Source organism: Balearica regulorum, chromosome 3 (assembly GCF_011004875.1).
Source record: "Balearica regulorum gibbericeps isolate bBalReg1 chromosome 3, bBalReg1.pri, whole genome shotgun sequence".
NCBI lineage: Eukaryota > Metazoa > Chordata > Aves > Gruiformes > Gruidae > Balearica > Balearica regulorum.
In genome coordinates, this window is record NC_046186.1 from 106,507,013 (window position 1) to 106,525,405 (window position 18,393).

The 18,393-nt window shown below is 38.6% G+C and overlaps 1 protein-coding gene across 3 annotated transcripts in view; it reads right to left on the minus strand.

Annotated features, from left to right (window-relative positions):
• Nucleotides 1-7,269: 7,269 nt before the first annotated feature.
• WDR26 (WD repeat domain 26) overlaps nucleotides 7,270-18,393 on the minus strand; it is a 29,115-nt gene continuing 17,991 nt past the window's right edge. For 2 of the 3 annotated variants that reach the window (XM_075749348.1, XM_075749351.1), the window contains 8 exons: nucleotides 16,331-16,471; nucleotides 14,869-14,988; nucleotides 13,958-14,103; nucleotides 13,363-13,441; nucleotides 12,689-12,818; nucleotides 9,762-9,947; nucleotides 8,995-9,045; nucleotides 7,270-8,246 (listed from right to left, as the gene is read on the minus strand). In XM_075749348.1, coding sequence (XP_075605463.1) covers nucleotides 8,221-8,246; nucleotides 8,995-9,045; nucleotides 9,762-9,947; nucleotides 12,689-12,818; nucleotides 13,363-13,441; nucleotides 13,958-14,103; nucleotides 14,869-14,988; nucleotides 16,331-16,471 — 879 coding nt within the window. In that variant the 3' untranslated portion in view covers nucleotides 7,270-8,220. The remainder of the gene's footprint in view (nucleotides 8,247-8,994; nucleotides 9,046-9,761; nucleotides 9,948-12,688; nucleotides 12,819-13,362; nucleotides 13,442-13,957; nucleotides 14,104-14,868; nucleotides 14,989-16,330; nucleotides 16,472-18,393) is intronic. The other variant, XM_075749349.1, reaches the window with a different exon arrangement.

Consider the following 18,393-nt stretch of genomic DNA (forward strand, 5'->3'; position numbering starts at 1 on the left):
TTGGATTGGTGTAGCAGTTGTTTTTGTTCCTTTACAACCCAAACTGCTTCTGTAGGGTGAAATCCTTACTTACAGAACTGATCTCAGGAATTAAACAGTGAGAAGGGAAACTCATTTTCAGCAGCACGGGCTGATAATAGTGGTAGATGCAGAACAAATTTAAGTGCAGCTCTGATGTCTGCTTCTTGCTGAAAGGTGTCTGGATGTGCCTTGGGCTGCCAAGCTGGCCTATTAGAGCCTAGATTGAAGCAGTGCTTGGAACATTCATTTCAAAGTGGAACAGTAGCACAGCTTGCATCTTTGTGTCAGTGAATTTTCCAGCTAAAAAGCAATGGAATAATAAAAGTTATGCTTTTCTCCCTTTCTGCCCCTTCCTCCAACAACCTCTATGAAGTCTTGTGTTTGGATGGATTAAGGAAGGTCCCTTTGGTGAAGGTGACACTTGGGTCTAAGAGTGAAAACCAGATAGGCAAGAAACATGATTAATACGTGCTTTTCCCCCTTCAACTCCTGTTTTGTTGTTGAAATATATCATAGACCTGCATACAAAGTAAACATTGCATCACAGTAAGTAGGGCTGGAGTTGGTTACAAAGCAAAAGACTGTCTGCAGTCACTACTCTGTGATCCTGCTGTTTCCATATTCAGGGAGATGAATTAAGAATACACCTAGCTCAGGGAGGTAAAACCGCTAAGGTAAACCATAACCCAGTTATCCCAGTTCTGATGGGACTGCTTCAAAGGTACCAGCAAACTAAGTTCTTGTGCAGCTCTGGCATCAATGATAAGTATATAAACCTGAGTTTGTACCCTCACTGTTCAATAACTGTTTAGATTGTTTTATATGTGCATAAAACCAGGGTTTTTTGAAACAAACACATGGAGTGAAATACTTCAAAAATACAGTTCTGTAATTAAGTCCTAAAAAACTATGAGTTTTTCCTTCTTAAGTACTTGCTTTTTGGTGTAAAGCTGTAGGTAGCAGATTGTTGTCTTTTTACTGCTGGCCATGAAAAACACTGAAGCTTGATTTCTCTAGATACCTTGTGTTCAGTGTCTGTTCTAGGAGAAGTTTGGCTTAAAATTTATGATGGATGGAATCCAAGTTCAGCTGGTGCGAAGATGAAAAACTGCTGAAAATTATGCTCATTAAAAATAACCGAGGAAATAGCTACCACAGCTGCATGCCACTGACTACTCAACACCACAAAAACCAAATTGCAGAAAGTACTGCCTTATAGAGCTGAAATGCAGACAGGATGTAGGTCTGGAAAAAGGAGAGCAAATAAAACTTTGAAAGAGAAGCCAGTAACTTTTGTAGCAGCTTATATGGTAGGCAATTAAGTTACCTTATTTGTATGTGGAAAAATATATATAGGTTTTAACTATTAGAAGAAAGGGCAGGGTTGTTAGTAAGCTGCTTGAGTTAAAAAATGTACAATAGCATAGCATATTTCCCCCAATTAATCATTACAGTTACAGAGTGTTGGTTATTTATCTTGTTTTATTAAAGAATATACTTATCTCATTCTAGTAAGCTACTGGTCCATTCTAAAATGGTTCTGTATTACGGAACATAATAAATCAGTAGTCCTAAGAACAGTTCTATGTGCAGGTTAACAATCAACCTGGAACCCCAATAAGGCCATAAAAGTAAATTTTTATCTATTCAGTATTGGTATAGCTTTATTCTAATGCTTTTTTCCTACCAGCAGCTCTCTAGGATTTTGTACAAATGCTAACAAAAGACCATTTTTCCCTATATTATGGTAATTACAGATGGCAGGCATTGGCAGGGACCTCAGGAGATCACTTAGTCCAACGCCCCTGCTAAAGCAGGATCACCTAGAGCAGGTTGCACAGGATCGTGTCCAGGCAGGTTTTGAGCATCTCCAGAGAAGGAGACTCCACAACCTCTCTGGGCAGCCTGTCCCAGTGCTCGGTCACCCTCACAGGGAAGTTTTTCCTTGTGTTCAGATGCAACTTCCTGGCAAAAGAAAAATTTAGGCTATATGGACCGCCAAGTAGTTACCAGTACATTAACCACCTTATCCTTGGCAGAAACATTAGAGGTGAACAAACTTCAGTGGTTACTCTTCAGAGCATTACAATTAATTTTACATCTTACATATGGTGGAATTCCACAGTTCTGTAGAATCATATACCTGTTTCTCTTGCAATCTTCTCACCAGAGGCAGAGATGGGACAGCAGGTGAAACACAGTAACAAACCCAGCCAAAAAACCTGGCTTCCTTCATCTGCCGTGCAGATGTTTGATGGCTGCAGCAGGTCTGCAGTCTAACAACCCTCCGACACGTCCGAGTCCCCAGGGCAGTGGCACAAAGCAGCACAGGGAAAGGGATAAGGCATGGCCCTTCCGCCACCTGCATGTAAGCCATGATTATCTAAACACTGCTCAAAGGGTAAAGGAAGGAATAAGGTTAATACAGAGGTGCTGCTAGACAGAGTAAAGGCCTGGTCTAATGAATAGAGCAGCTAAAAATGTAAAAATTGAACACATTTCAGCAAAAGGTTTGAGTTTGGGAAAGCTACAGGAAGGGGAGGGCAAATTTAGGCACAGCTTTTTTTTAACAGAACATTAGCTAACGCTGAATAAAAACACAGGACAAAGATGAGGTTCTGTTTTAAGGCACAGGGAAGAGGGACAAGAATGCAGGGTTAGTTGGAGGGAACAAAGGCAACAGCAGAGATGTATCTTCAGGAGCTCTCAGTCACTGAAGCTGCTTAGGTCCTATTCAGATAGACACCTAGAGATTCCCAATGTCCCCTTTACGAAAAGCTTGAGCAAGAGACATAAGTACTTTAGGAACACCTTATCTTCAAAAGGCGCCACAGAACCCACCACCGATCACCAGCCGCAACCCCTGTCTGGTATTTAAGCAAGCTCCCACGTTACAGAGCCAAGGTTTTCACCGAGCCTCGAAGGAGCAGACGTTCAACGAGTTAGATAAGCACAGAACTGGGCACAGGAGTGTCGACTGCTAAACGTAGGGAAAACACAAGCGTGAGGTAGATGAGAGCCAAACATCAAGAACTGGAAAGCCTGCACACAACACTGAGTGGATTCATCTTCAGCTAAACTGCCACGAGTTATTTTTCCTAGTGAGGAAATAAAATACTAGAGCTACGGAAGAAATCTGTAATTAATGATCAAGAAATTAACATCCAAGTCAGTCATATAAGTGAAGTTAGGGAAACTAAGAACTATTCATTCCAGTTATTTATTCTGTTTATTGAATTGAAAGAAAGGGAATACAAACATTTCTGTTAAGTGCTGTGCACCAACATGGAAAAAGTGTATTTTGTTTTTTTAAAAATCCTAATAAAAACAAATCAGAAGTTAATGTAGTTCCAATTGAACAACTTTTAAAGATATGTTTAAAATACTACACATTTATAAAATAAAAAAAAGTTAAAATGGTGTTCTGTAAATAATTAGTAAAACAAGTGAAAATAAATACGAGACCCAAAGTTCTTATGTTTTTAATGTAATATAGCAAAGAAATTTTTAACTACTTAATATAATCCGAGGAGAGTAACAAAAATCCAGAAAGTTTAAGAACGCAATCCTTTGAAACATTTAATATCAGTCCATAGCAAATAGTCATTACATACCAAAAGCTCTAAGTGTTAACTAGTTCCACCACAACTCCATATAAATCTTGACAATTTAGAAATCTTGAGATCAACAATAAAGTTCTTTTCTTGATCTCTACAGCTTGGTTTGTAAGTACATACATGCTTTGAGGATCCATTTTGTCCCATGTGTTTTCAAGGAGCCAATAACTTTTTCCATCTGTGCCTAAAAATGTTAAGATTCAAATCTAGCACATATACCCTAACAATGAAAACAAAAAAAAAAAGTTTAAGAAAAAAGATGGGGCACAATGAATTTCAAATTTATAAAAATATACTGATATTAACCAAAACCTTCTGGTCAAAGGACACTTCACATACACACAACTTAAAGTATGCAAGAAAACATGACAAGTACCTAGAACATTTGGTTCTCTGTCTGTTTATGGGACACACGCGCACGCACATTCATACCAGATGGGAGGAACACTCTCACAGACGTTTTACTGAATCCAGATTATCCGGATTCATAGACAGAAAACTTGTCTACAGTTTATTTCAACAACTAGAGGCAGCTACTGCAGCAGTAGTTCAACACTGCACACTTCAATTAAGTCCACCCTGTTTAAAAAAGTGTCAAGAGTTAATGGATATTTTTTTTCTTTCTAAACATCATTAAAAGTAGCAGTTTTCAAAATTAAGTATGGCAGCTGAAAATGGACTCAAGCCAATGCGGCAAAAGACAGGAGGAGGTCAAAAGGAGGATTAGCCATTTATGGGATGGGTGTTCCTCTTAATAGTCGTCTCAAAAAAATTAGATACAAGTGTATTTTGTAGCTAAAACCATGGACAAACTATTGAAAGTGCATTTTTCCTCCTCCCCCTTGAGTTACAGTAGTTTGTCTGTTGGTCAGTAAATTGATTTTTTTTTTTTTTTTAATGTTCGTTCCCCTTTCTCTACTCCCCTCCCCATTTGGGTCTACACCATCTCCCCCAAACTACAGCTAATTGTACAAGTCCTGGTTTCCTGCTAAGGAAGCCTTCAAAACTGGTTTTGGGTGGGAGCATCACTTAGCAGTGTAAGAGTATACAACTAGACACAGACTCCCAAGAACAAACCAAGTTTTATTAAACATTACCTGTTTGAAGCCAAGTTGAGAAGTACCTGGCAAGATCTGGATAGATTTCTAGCTTGCGTCTTTGCTCTAATCATAAAAAGAAGTTAACTTTAAAGTTGGAGAACTTTAGAAAAGACAGAGGGAATTTAAAACAAAGGTGTCATTTCCCCCCACTACCCGCCCCTCCCAAACAAGGCCAGATCTAGCATTTTCCCTTTTGTGTTCCATTGTGCCTTGAAAATTACTTACCTGAACAGCTAAAGAACATTCAGATAATACAATGCTTCAGCTTTTTTTTTTTTTTTTTTTTTAAAGATCTGCCTTGACAATAACCTGGGGCTACTGTGAGTATTTTAAGCCAACAGCTGACCAGAGAAAGTTATAAAAGGAGTACATGCTTACAGTATTTTCTTCTCTAAAACCACAGGTCTGTTGACTAGAAATAGTGATTTATTGCGGGTGTGTACTTGTTCCAGCCTTAGACTCCAGCCTACGAACATTTTTAAGCACATGGAAATCAAGGTGTTGCAAATGAGCAAACTTAATTGTTCCCCCCCATAGTCTCATTTTATAGTCTGTGCACAAAAAGTATTGGTACTTTTCAATTCACATATTGTGAATACATGACATACTATAGAAATAGTTTAGGTTACTCTTTGATCTATAGGTTGTAATGGTAGTCATTACTGCTAGATCATGTCAGTTTACTATGGGACCAAGTAGTGTGGCAGAATGAAGATTACTCTCACCGTTCTCTTGTCTCCGCTCATCGCCTGTGAGTGGCAGACAGCTACGCAATATACTGAGACACTCTTGAAACAGTGCCACCTATATGGAGCTTTCCTTTACATTGCATAGTTGCACCATGAAACTAAAGCGGAGATACCAGAACACCTGGCTCTCCCTAACTCTGCTTCTAAACACCTGAAGTGTATTCTAGAGGTACAAACCAAGTCCAGAAGAGAAGCCCCAGAATGGAGGGGGAGTCTTTTGGCAAAGTACTAAGTTTAAATTTCTAATTAGAAAGCATTGCAGTGGAAAGTAGGCACCAGCCCCCCCCCCCCATCCCCCACAGCTTGTACCAGGTAAGGAGTCTCACTTTGTTTTGGTATGGCCACCACATTAAAAATGCCTGTTGAAGTGCATATGAGACTTTAAACCTAAGCTTGAGATTTGATCTGGCCTTCTCCGCCTGCCTTAAGTTCCCACTGAAGTCTCACAAGCATGAGGTAAGCAAGGAGTGCCAGACCATTGTACGAGCCAAACCCAGGATTATTCTCCTTACTCTAAATAATGTTTTGTTTGAAAACGTAAGTTCCAGAGTAAGACAATACTAGGGTAACTTCTAAAGATTCACGTGCTGGCAGGGGTTGTGAATTACACAATGTTTTGAACATATGAAACACTGTTTACAATTTAGGTATTTGATTTTTATTTAAAACCCAAAGGTTAGCTTACTCAAATTTGAGCTTGGGAAGTCATCTGTTTGCCTGCAACACCAATGCCACAGGAACAAGACCGACTAATCTTACGTTGGCTGAACTAGGAAGAGAAACAAAGAGCTTCCTCTAGAACTAGCTAATGGAAGAAGGAACTGATTTGTAGCTTTAGTTTACACATGTATTCCCAGTACTGTGGAACAGTAATTGCTATCAAAGAAATTCACCTGAATTTTAAGACGATATACTAGATTGAAGATAAGAACATTAAGTTCCTACTTCATTTTGGAGGTACTAAAAGAGGAGTATGTCAGATTCAGGGCTGGTCTCAACCAAAGTATCAAAATCTTAAATCATGTTTAAGTTCACACACAAGGCAACAAGAAAAAAAAACCCACCTACCACCTCATGGCTGGAATCTAACAAAACCTGACCTGCCAAGCTTTGCTTTGTTTTTCTAGGAAAGAAAAAGTGGCTGTTTATGTTAAATACCACATTCCCATTCATCAAAGTAGCTACACTTCTCTTCCCAGGAACTCCAGCAAACCTTCCCCCACCCTTCTTCCACACATGACTAATAAGGACACTAGATTATCTCATTAAAGGATGAAGTCCACACTTATGTTCACATTCTTGGTGGCATGCCTTTCCCTGTTCCCTCTTTACTTCACAGCAGTACCAACACTACCTTCCTACCCAAGGTGGCAAAAGGGAATCCAGTGCCATCCCATAATGAATTTGTGGGTAGTGCAGAAGCACAGAGATGCCAGGCCATCTGTTTATGTCAAAAAGAATAAATAATTATAAATGTCTTTCTTTTAAGATGGGATATTAGTAGAGCTATTCCTGGATGTGTCAAGATGTTCACAGCACCAGCTCACAACAAGGTCTGGGAGAAGCATTTAAATCTGCAAATTTAAAAGCATATTCTCAAAAAGAAAGATCTATACACCTTTGTTTATCAAACCAAGAGAAATTTCCATCATAATACAAGTGTTTAATTATGATTTGTATGTTAATTACTTTTACAAAATGTTGACTTTGTGAAGAAAGGATTCAACAGATTCTTCCCTCGAGGTGCAGTCTACCTTTTACCAGCATTGTTGCATATATTTGTCATTAAAACCAAAAAGACCTTGTCTTGTTTAAACTCTTAGTCTGGTGGTGCACTCTGAAAGCTTTTTTCTCCTAAATATCTGTAAAGATGGACAGTGAGTTTCTCCTAAAACAAGCTTCACTGCCTACATAAGGCTCCTTCCAGCCACTGCTTTTGATTGGGTCTCAAGACACTTCGGAAAAGCATCAGTGATACCGTGTTTCATGACACTTCTTGCATTGTTTTAATTCCAAATGTATACAAATGAAGTCATTTTAATCCTATAAATAATTTATTTTTAAAAAATTGTGCTGTTAACCCCTTTGCAGGGCAACGAGCTATGTGAAAAGTACAAAACTTTTTGTCAAATGTGATACTGAGAGTGCTTTTGACATAGTTCATTGGTTTATCATCTCAATTTATATATACTGCGCAACGGGCAAGGCTAGAATCCATGAACCAAGCTGCAAAGATCTCAAGCTAAGTAAGGCGGAGAGAGACTTGAGAAACAAGAGAAGGAAATACTTTCCTATCCAATGTATACTCTTCAGACTAAAGCACTCTTTCTATCAAGCCTTCTAAACTGTTAAATAAAGTGTTCCAAACAAGCATTTAAACTTCATTACACAGAAGAGCAACAAGAACAGTAGCCTGCCAGACAAAAAGGCAGGAGGGAAAAATATATATACTGAGTTCAATGGTTAGCCTGAATGTAGCACAGTTCTTCACAACCGATGGGGGGGGTAATTTCAACACGGTGTCCAACAACGTTCTAACGACGTGCTTCATCTCGACTGGTTACTATGAAGCAAGGTGGTAAATGTTTGGCCCCAACCGGGCTTCAGAAATGGTTCTTTTTCATGACGAGCATGTCTGTCCAGCTATCAATCATGTTTGTTTGCACCAAATCCCAAGCCATTTAAAATACGACTAATTAAGTTAAACTGAAGTCGTCTGCTCCAAATTCGCCATCAACTATCCATGCTACTGCATTCCTCTGAGCAAAAACAAAAACATAAGAGAAAGAAATCACACCTTGAAGATTTTATCAGTAGTTAATATTTCTATTATAAGGTCATTAACACAGTGTATTTATAGAAGTTTTACTGAACATGCATTAGTTAATGGATCTTATTTTTATTCTGTAACTGAGTCCCATGCTAAAAATTTACTTATTTTAGGTATCATTATGCACATCAGTTTAGAGATTAATTTAGCATATTAGGTGCTGGTACACAAAAAGCATCTCTTCCAAAAAGAGCTAACACACATTTGCATTCAAGTTCCAGGGGAGTGTGCTAATTACAAAGCTGTCACCCATTTAAGATTCCCAAGTTGTTAGATATCATTCCGCACACCTACACCTCTTGTGGAAGCACTGCCGTGAGAAATCCATTTTCTATTGATTTGATTTTTACGGTGTTTACTAGCTCATTTTCTGGAGGAACTAAGAGTGAGCAAGCAGCTAATTGGAGAAAAACAAGCAAAATCACAAGTAAAAACCACTGGGAGGATGGGCTCCAAGTCCTTATGGGTGCATTCAAGGTGTTACAAACAGGAGATTGGCCAGGCTGGTCCACCTAGTCCAATACCAGAAGCAGGTGTGTCAGAAAGCACAGGAGCAGGCAGAGGAGGTAATTCTTACTCCTAATATCCTTCCAACTTTCAGCCATTTTCACCTAAAGGACATTCTGAACTAGAGACATTTACTTATCTAGTAGCACTCAATGGATTTCTCTGATTACTTTGTCCAGGTTCCCCTTGAACTCGTGTCCACACCTGGTATCCACAAGGTCCTGTGGCAATGGGATATACTGTATTTCATTTTAACGTCTACTGTAAAGTTATACAAGGTTGAACGTGTAATGACAGAAGCCTATAAAATGCAGAACAACCTCCCGGTGGTCATGTCGTTAACAATTCCTTCTCTTGCAGGGAGACAAGGGCTGGGACCAAGCATGCATGTTGGCATCGAAAAAAGCTGCCTTGTTAAAAAAGTGTCTCTCCTGGCCACAGCTGATTGCTGATGGTTAGGAAAGAATCAATTGTGTACAGATTTTATGGTGGGAAACGTCACTCTCCACACATTGGAGATTCCTTTTGTAAACTTTGTAATACCATTATTCAATTTGCAGTGTGGTCAGAACATATTATTTTAATTCTAACAACATTGTACATTATTAAACCTCAAGCACTGGATGCAAGATTTTTAAGAAGTCTATGTAAGTTAATATAATCCTGAGGCCTTAGTGACACCAGTTTTCTGTAGGGCTGTGTCAGAAGTTTGAATATCATTTTGGAAGTACCAGTTGTTTCCTTTTTATTCCACAAACATCAATAACTTAGATAAAAATCAACAGCCATACATAAAACCAAGTAAATCAGATTCTAACCCAAGACTTAAAAGCATTTTTCTACCCTATTTATAGTAAATAAAATCCACTGACCCAGCTGCCTTTGATGTAAGCTTTTAGTGATTAGAGAACATACATACACGCACACTGTTTTTTACCTTCAATATCCTGGTTGTCTACGAAAGGCGCTGGTCCCCATATTCTAACAGTGCCATCATCAGAGGCGCTGGCCATCATGGATGGAATCTGCGGGTTCCAGCTCACACAATTAACAGTACGCGTGTGCCCTGTCAGTTCCGCAATTGGCAGCTCACTACGCTTGTGCCAAATATATACTTTGTGATCTAAACAAAATAAGCATTTAAAAAACCATAGTGAGAAACGTTGTTCTGCACAGACTGATTTGTCATATCAAACAGCACTTCCACACAAGCTCTCAGCAACTAAAAAACCCATTAATGTTGTAAAACCCATGTTTAGAACCCATGTCTGTTGAACATACAATAGCACTAATAATTTTTCTTCTAAAAGTGATCAAAAGAATATGAGTAAAGCTCTTCCACTAAGAAGCACGCTCCCTTTTAAGACTTGTAAGTCTCCTACACTTGGTATTTGAAGAAAAACATTTGACTACAATGCAAATAAGCCAATACATGGCTAAAGAGAGAAACCAAGCTATTCTTAAATGAAAGACATGGGAGTTGTAATCTTATTCAAAAGGAAGTCTTGCAGATTTTTTTTTTAAACAATCATATTTACAGATTAGTACATGCATTATAAAGTCATAAGTACTAAGGCAGAATATTTACAACCAGCATCTGTTGATGAGTACTAGGTAAGATCACAGCTCTATAGTATCAAGATGTATTTCATAAACTAAAGACCTGAAACATTCCGGTGAAAGTGCAGAGCAAAGAAGGGAGAGCAACATAGCTTATTGTCTCAAATTGTGAGCTATTACTGTCTTGAACAACAATTAATTCTTGTGTGGTATTTAAAGATATGAACTTGTACATATTAAAGTAGATGCCATAAACAACCCTACAGACCTTATTTTGTGATAGGAAACTGAATTACTTCTAGCAACATGCTAGAAATAGGTGAATTGGTCAGACACTCCACTGCAATTTTTTAGAAACATGTTCCTGCTTTATAACCAACCATATGTAAGAATAAATGGCTACGGGTGTGGGGTTTTTTCCCCCAACTGTAGACTAGAAGCCTTTAACAAGTCTGTGTTGACCTTTCTAGGAATGTCTTTGGAATACTCTAGAGCTATACAGACTGAACAAGTATGTATTACTAGTATTACACAAAAGCCTAGTATTTAGGTCTAGCATATCAAATGAAAGTATTTTAATCTATTTGAAAAAGTTTTAACTTGGATGTCATTCTGAAGGCTTAGCAAACAAACCAATCTTCCTCTATTCCTCCTCCCAACCCCTTACAAAACAAACTTGCTCTCTGACCTACCTGCTAGAATAGCATCATGGAACCGTGCGATAACTCAATTGTCTTCTGCTGAATCAGCTCATTTGAGTACAACACCTTTATATATACTTGCATTGATGCAAATGTTCTGGGTGTGTTTATATTCCACTTAGGATTTCAAGAGACTACATATCCACGCTATTCACACAACACAATTCACTCTCTGCTTAAACATTGGACACGCAAGCCTCTGCTGTCTGGGAGAATCAAAGCCTAAACACAAACCAGTATTTTGGTGCTTGTCAGAATGCCTGTATTTTGTTTTGGAAAAAACAAGTTAACTAGATTAAGGCAGCAGTCAATTTCCCTCTCAGAAAGAGACCTCCATTTTCTTCCTATTGATGCAAGCGTTAGAAAAAAGCTTACCTGGCTGACAACATACCTTAAGAGGCTATGATAATGTAATCTGCTATTTTTGTCTTGTTTGCTTGTTTAGGATACATAGACTTTCTAAGTAGCCAGATTTGCAACAATTCAATGCAAAGAGGCAACAGCTTCAGACAGTCCAAATCTAAATAGGGTGCCATCAGTTTTAAGTACTGCTTGGTAGTTTTTAGAAAATGAAGATAATAAAGAATAAATAAATAGGGGGAAAAAAGGGACTGGTGCACTGTATTATCTACACCTACACACGCACATCAGTATGGCTCAACACAAATCCTGAACTTTGGGGCACTCAGGTCCCTTGTTCAACTGTGAAGAGGTTCACACTGGATTGGAGGACTGGAGGTGCTGCCCTTCAGTCATTACATTCCACTGGATTGGGTCAGAGGGTGACATTTGGTTTTATTTTATACATATTTGGTATTTTCCAGAAAAGGATAGTAGGAATGCTCTGGCCAATCTTATTTCCTGACAGCTGTGAGTTACGTAGTACTCGTAGTAGTACTAACAGTGCTAACAGTGATTGCTCACATATTCCAAGTGCAATTCTTAGCCCTGCATAGGCTTGAACCTTAAGTGACCTTCATGGGAGCTGATGGCACTACATCAGTGACAGAACTGAACCAATTCAAAATATAAACCATTAACTAATTTCTATTCTTGACACAGACAGTCAAATAAAAACATACCGCAAAGCCTTTGACTACCAAGACATCATACCAGACTATGTCAACAACTGCTTAGTTTGAGAGTATGCTTAATTTGAGACTACTCTCTTCGTAATTAAGCTGATGACTCTATTGAAATTCAAATAGCCTCACCACACCTATATCTTCCACAGGCAAATGAGGCTGTTACTCCCCAGAAGTATTTTTGATTCAAACCATAAGCCTAAGTATCATGTCCCAAAAAGAAAAAGCCTCAAGAACACCCCACCCACTTCTAATTAAAACCATGCAGATGCTTTTGCTTTAGAGGAGCAACACAAAAGATTCATTAATGTTTTCTACTACTGCCATTCTCTCAAAAGATTCCTTCTGCTACCATACAATTATTTCTTGAAGTATGCCACAATCTCAGGGCTCCTCAAACTTACTTAATGAACTAGTTGCTTGCTTTTATAGATGACAGCTGCTAACAGCAACATTATTAAAAAGGTATAGGAAGGATACAGTGTTCCAGTTTTCTGCACAAAAGGGAATGATGTTACCTTCGCTGCCACTCGCGATGAAATCTTCATTATGACCTCCAAAACACGAGTGAATTGTGTAAAATCCTTGTGTAACACCTTGATACTTTCTCACTAAAACTCTGTCTTGTAAGTCCCATAAGTGAACTCCCTGGGAATAAGTAGTATAAGATTGTTATCATTAAACATTATTCATTGCATTCTTTTGAAACACTAAAAAATTAAACATGATGAAAGTACATTACTTCAATACTGTTACTAGATCAAGAGAGTAAAGACATACCAAATTACTACATTAAACTTCCATTCTGCGGTCCCTTCCATTGTGAAAGCTCCTATTCTTACCCAAGGTTTCAAAGACAGAAATAAAATCTAATTCTCACTCCCCCTAACATGTCAACCTGCCCCAAGTCTTGCTGTACCTGGCTTCTCAATGCAACAGCCAGATATTAACATTCAATAGTACATATTTCATAGTGTGAAACGCTTGACTATAAATCAGTCCCAAAAAAAAGTCTCAAGAATAAAATCACCTTCTTGTCAGAGAATGCCATGCTATATTTATGAATATTAAGGCCTTTATCACATGAAATACAACTGATAAATATCAGACATTCCAACGTGCATCAAAATATTTCAAAACAGGTAGCAGTTGCAAGTTTTATTTGCATTTCCATTTATCATCACCAACTCACCTGAGTTGCTACATTTAACAAAGCTAAACGGCCATTTTTTGAAATAGTAAACGACATAATAGGGTGATCTTCTTGTACTCTGAAATGACAAGACACATCAATGTTAAGAGGGCACTTAACCAAAAAATGATGCAACACCAAGACAAAAGGCATGTCCTGTCTCTAATATTATCAGGGAAACACAGTTCTGAGTAAGTATGTTTTATGTCAGTACAAGCCAGGTCTGTAACAGTTTGCTTATAATTATGACAAATCCCAAGACCAAAACGGACTTCAGACTTCAAATCCAACTGCTCACTTCAAGGCAGGAACTACTAAAATATGCCAGGAATTAAGACAACAACTCCTTATGACAGGAGTGTCAAAACAGCCACAAGAAACCTACTCCAGTGCTCAAGAAGTTATTTCTAATACTCGATCTAATGCTTCTTTTTGCAACTGGAACTCGCTAATTCTTGTCCCATGCTATTCTCCTCTTCTTTTAATACTGAGAGTATTTTAATAACTTATTTCCCATCCTGCCCCACAAACCCTTCCTCAATCATCTTCTGACACTAAAACCCAGGAATTCAAAACCAAAGAAAGGGGTAGTTACATGTTCCTGTCTGTAAGATCCTCAAAGTTATAACCCCGAATTCGCTGGTGTGTGTCCGATGCTAGAACAGTTTTCCCATCGCTCAAGCACCAAAGGCATTGTACTCTCACCCCTTCCCAGGAGTCAAGGAGATTACCATCTAAATCCTGATCAGAAGGGAAAAAAAAAAAATTAACTGTTAGTCTCAGATTTCTGAGGAGTTGACACAAGTATCTCTCTCACCTTCTCTTCAGAAGATTGCTACAGAAAGGAATCTTACCCTGTAAAAGAGAGGACTTCATGAATTAGAACTTGGTTGTCTTAACCAAGGGCTTTTGTAGGTATCTGTCCTGGAGAGCTGAGAATCCCTTTTGTCACTTACTTTCTTGTGCGTGACACATGCAATCTATGTTACATCACAGAGCTCACCTTTGCAGTGAGTGAGGTTTGCATACTGCACTATTACTCTGAGCACCAATTCAGGTGACAAATAACTAAGGGTAGAGTGAGACTGCAGGCCACCACCCAAAAAATCAATGCTAGTCAAGTAATAAAGGTTTCAAATTTCTGTTCACACTAAGCAAAGACAGCATGCAAAACTAAGAAAGATATAGTCAAAGTTCTATGGAATAAACAGTACCTGTGGACAAAGGCACTGCTTTTTATTAGTGTATTATCTAGAGCAGCTAGGAAAAAAAGAATTCCCAGCCCACAAATCCTCCTTTAGGCAGACAAAAGATGCTTGAACTCTTCTAACTGCTACATACAGAAGTGCTGCTGAAATACTAGTATTAATGTATTGCTGCTTTGAATTACAAAGGATCAGAAGTTTTAACGTACACACACATGAAAAACCATGATCCTCAGATTTGACCATGACAAAACTTTCATTTCTTGCTTTGTTTTCAATGGGGCACATGCAGAGAACTTACACACTGATAGAACTGTCCACGCTGACCTCCCGTTACAAAACGCTTCCCATCAGGATTCCAGGCCACACTTGTTAAACTGTCTTCATGAGACTGGCTCATCTTTGTCCTCAGCTCCCCAGTCTGGAAAATAAACAAAGGCAGCAAGGCCTTATACCAGAACCCTTTCACAGAGAGGCATCCATAATTTCATCTGACATGCATAGCGTTTGGAAGCGCATATATTTCAACACGTTTATTAAAAAGCAACACAAACCTCGGAGTAATGCAATAAAAAGGCAGAACTACTTCAGCATCTCCAGTGACCCTGGACTTGATTTGGGACAATTTCTTTTGTCCCTCAAATCAAGAGGGATGGACTAGTCGGTGTGTCAGACAACTGGAAGATTATGAGTAAAGAGAGTAATTAAAGAAGTTGGAAGAACATGTAAGAGAGAGAAGCAATATGAAATTAAAAAAACAAATGTGGAAAGCAAGGAGGCAGGAGGAGACTAAAAGAAAATAGAAACAACAAAATACATTTTAGCAAAAAGCTGGGAGTATCAGAGTATTTAGAACATTTTCCTCCCCAAGCTGGAGCTCTCCATGCCAAAATTTAGCTTTCATCCCTAGCTTATAATGCCACTGTTTCACAAGACAGAGTGCCAATGAGTGGCTTACCATTGTCAAAACAGCAAGGGCTTCTCTCTATTCTCTTGTGCCAGCTCTAGTGCTCTTCACCGAGCCAATTTAGTCAATTAAACAGAAGAAAAGTATTCCAAGGGTAAAAAAAGGGAACATTTTTGTTTTAGAAAACTAAATTAGTTTAGAGTCCAAGGCAGCACAAGAAAGACTATACAGCCCACAACTCAGGCAGGGGAAGCTTTTGTATCAACACAAGTGCCCGTAAAAATCAATGGCAGAAAAGGATTTTCAGATTCATGGAGGAAATGGCAAAATGCCATAGTGTCTGACTGAAAGATAAAGTTCTGAAATCATAAATTTAAGCCTCAGTGGATCTTCCACTAACGTCCCTGGGAGGGTTACACAAAGTAAAATTAGCTTGTATCTTTTAGTTTTGCTACTTGTTAAAAATCTTCAATGACCAATTGCTCTCCTTAGATGATAATTCTGCCCTGTTTCTCTTGATTAATTCACTGTTCTCTTCAGCAGCTCTCTAAGGTCCTATGGATTTATGCCATCCCTTCTCAGAAATCATCAGTAACCAGATACACTAGAATTGCTGCACAGTCCCAGGCACTTAGACTTGAACTCTAATTTCAGTTCTCTACAAAATGAGTACAGAATTTGTAGGCTGACACAGAAATTGAGGGGGGATGGGGAGATCAGTGTCTCCTTTACACTCACACCTTTGCACAACAAGTTTGTAGATATGACTTCTTTCATACTTAACGCATTTAGCTATTGAAACAAAAGCAGTAGGCTGACCACAAAGGTTTATTTTTTACTCTTAGTCACCACTTACTTGTACATTCCAGAGCCAAAGCTCAGAACAATCATCTGGGCCACAGGCAACAAGATAGTTGTCATCTGGACTCCAAGCAATGTAAGAGACCCCATACGCATGGCCTTCTAACGTCTTGAGTAGTTTTAGCTGGTGAGTATCCTGAAACAGGAGAGATTCTGTTGAGACAATGCAAATAATCTCCTACTAGATTTCACGTATACAGTGTGTCCAAGTGCAGCATGGCAAGTTTATGCAACTTGGCACCCACATTTTACAAGACATGTGAATAGGGTGTTACTGGAAAAGCAGTTGCTAGTCTTATGAAGGACCATAAAATGAAAACTAAGTTTCAACGTGCAAAACAAGAACACTTTTAGGTATTTTTGTTCTAATCTTCCGTGATTCTGATTGTACACAGTGGTATTTTGCAAGTTCTACAGAGTTGTACGTTACGCTTGCTTTAGTATAGAATATTTAGAATACAGAAATACTATTATCCACATTTTACAGAATTAAGTTACTTTCTTAAAAGATGTGCTGGAAGCTTGTTAAACAGAGAAGCAAAACTTTCACGTATGCTGAGAAGGGAAAAACCTACAAGTGCCAATGTTTTTATGAACTTGAGTATCTTGTGCATGCCACTCAGAAAACAAGTTTTACAGAAAGATATTTTTAAAAGCTTCCTTTAGAGGTGTTCTTATTTCAGAAGTGTTGCCTAGAGCAAGCTGTTGCATCTTTTCTGCCAGATTTAGTGAATGAAGCATACTTCGCTCACGCAGAGTATCTCATATCACCTTTATGCTACAACTGCTCTACTGCTGCCTTGTCAGAGGAACATGATTTTCAAGCAGCTTATCAAAATAAATACTACAGCTAGATACTGTGAAACAACCATACACTGCCTTCCTAAATACAGGAACACACTTCAATACAGTATTAGCACTGACTCTTGACAACAACATGCATATACAGAAAGTAGAACCAAGCTTGTTAAACTGTCGACAGTTTTTGTGAAGCTTCTTGGAAAAGGGCAAATGGATTTTCCTACCACCTCTTTCTTGCCCCCCCACCCCCGGGGAGATATTTATACCTCCTATTTCTCTTTGTAAAGAGTGACTCATTTGAAAATCTAGCTTGATTTCTCAAATTGTCCCTTCTCTTTCTTTTGCTTTAGTATAAATCATCAGAGCACCTCTTGATTCTAAAGAGAAAGAACACAGTCAACAGAGGAAGAGTGACACGAAGGCCTGTTTCTAGGATCAGCTGCGAGGGATTTGGTGACTCTCAGTCAGCCTGCAGCTTTGATAGTTCAGCTGGCTAGAAAAAACTAAATTCCTCAAAACAGAGTGGGGTAAGAATAATCTTCAAAGCACAGAGCAAGAGGGGCAAGTGAATGGACCTCCCCGAGGCCCCTTTTCCTTTCTAATTGATATTCCTGATCTGCATTAAACACTGCTGTACCTGTAGCTAAACTGATTTGCAAGGAAACTGAGCCACGTCTGACATCATCTCACATCCTGGAGCCTGTTTGCAACCAATGTATTTCTTTTTACATCAGGATTAAGTAGCCTGTCACTTCTGCATCACATTTGAGACTCATGAGGAGCAAGGTACATAGGATATTCCTCTTCTAATGATAGGACTTTGTGGCTGTTACTATCTCTCATACTTCTCTCCAAATACAGCAAAACTGCCATACCATGTTTTGCTCTAAAACAGCAGTCAATGGTATTTCAGGAAAACGTCCCCAAATTTAGTCAATCTGCTTCCCACTCACCACCAGAAGAAATCTCATCACTTCTATCCCTTACATATAGCTTCCCAGATTTTTTTTTTTTTTTAATGTAGAAGAAACAACTACTCAGGTATCAATTTAAGTCTGCAGTAGTTGAGCTCCTTGGCTGAAAAGCTGAAAACCTGTCAACAGTTTTCAGAAAGTGCAGAACACAAGATTGGTTTCTTTAAGGAAAAAGTCTTCTATCAAAGAAAATACATGCCAGACAAGGTGATGAACCTACTCTGCTTATTCTTTGTACTCTAGAAGTTCTGCCACACTTAGTACTGGGCAAATAATGTATTCC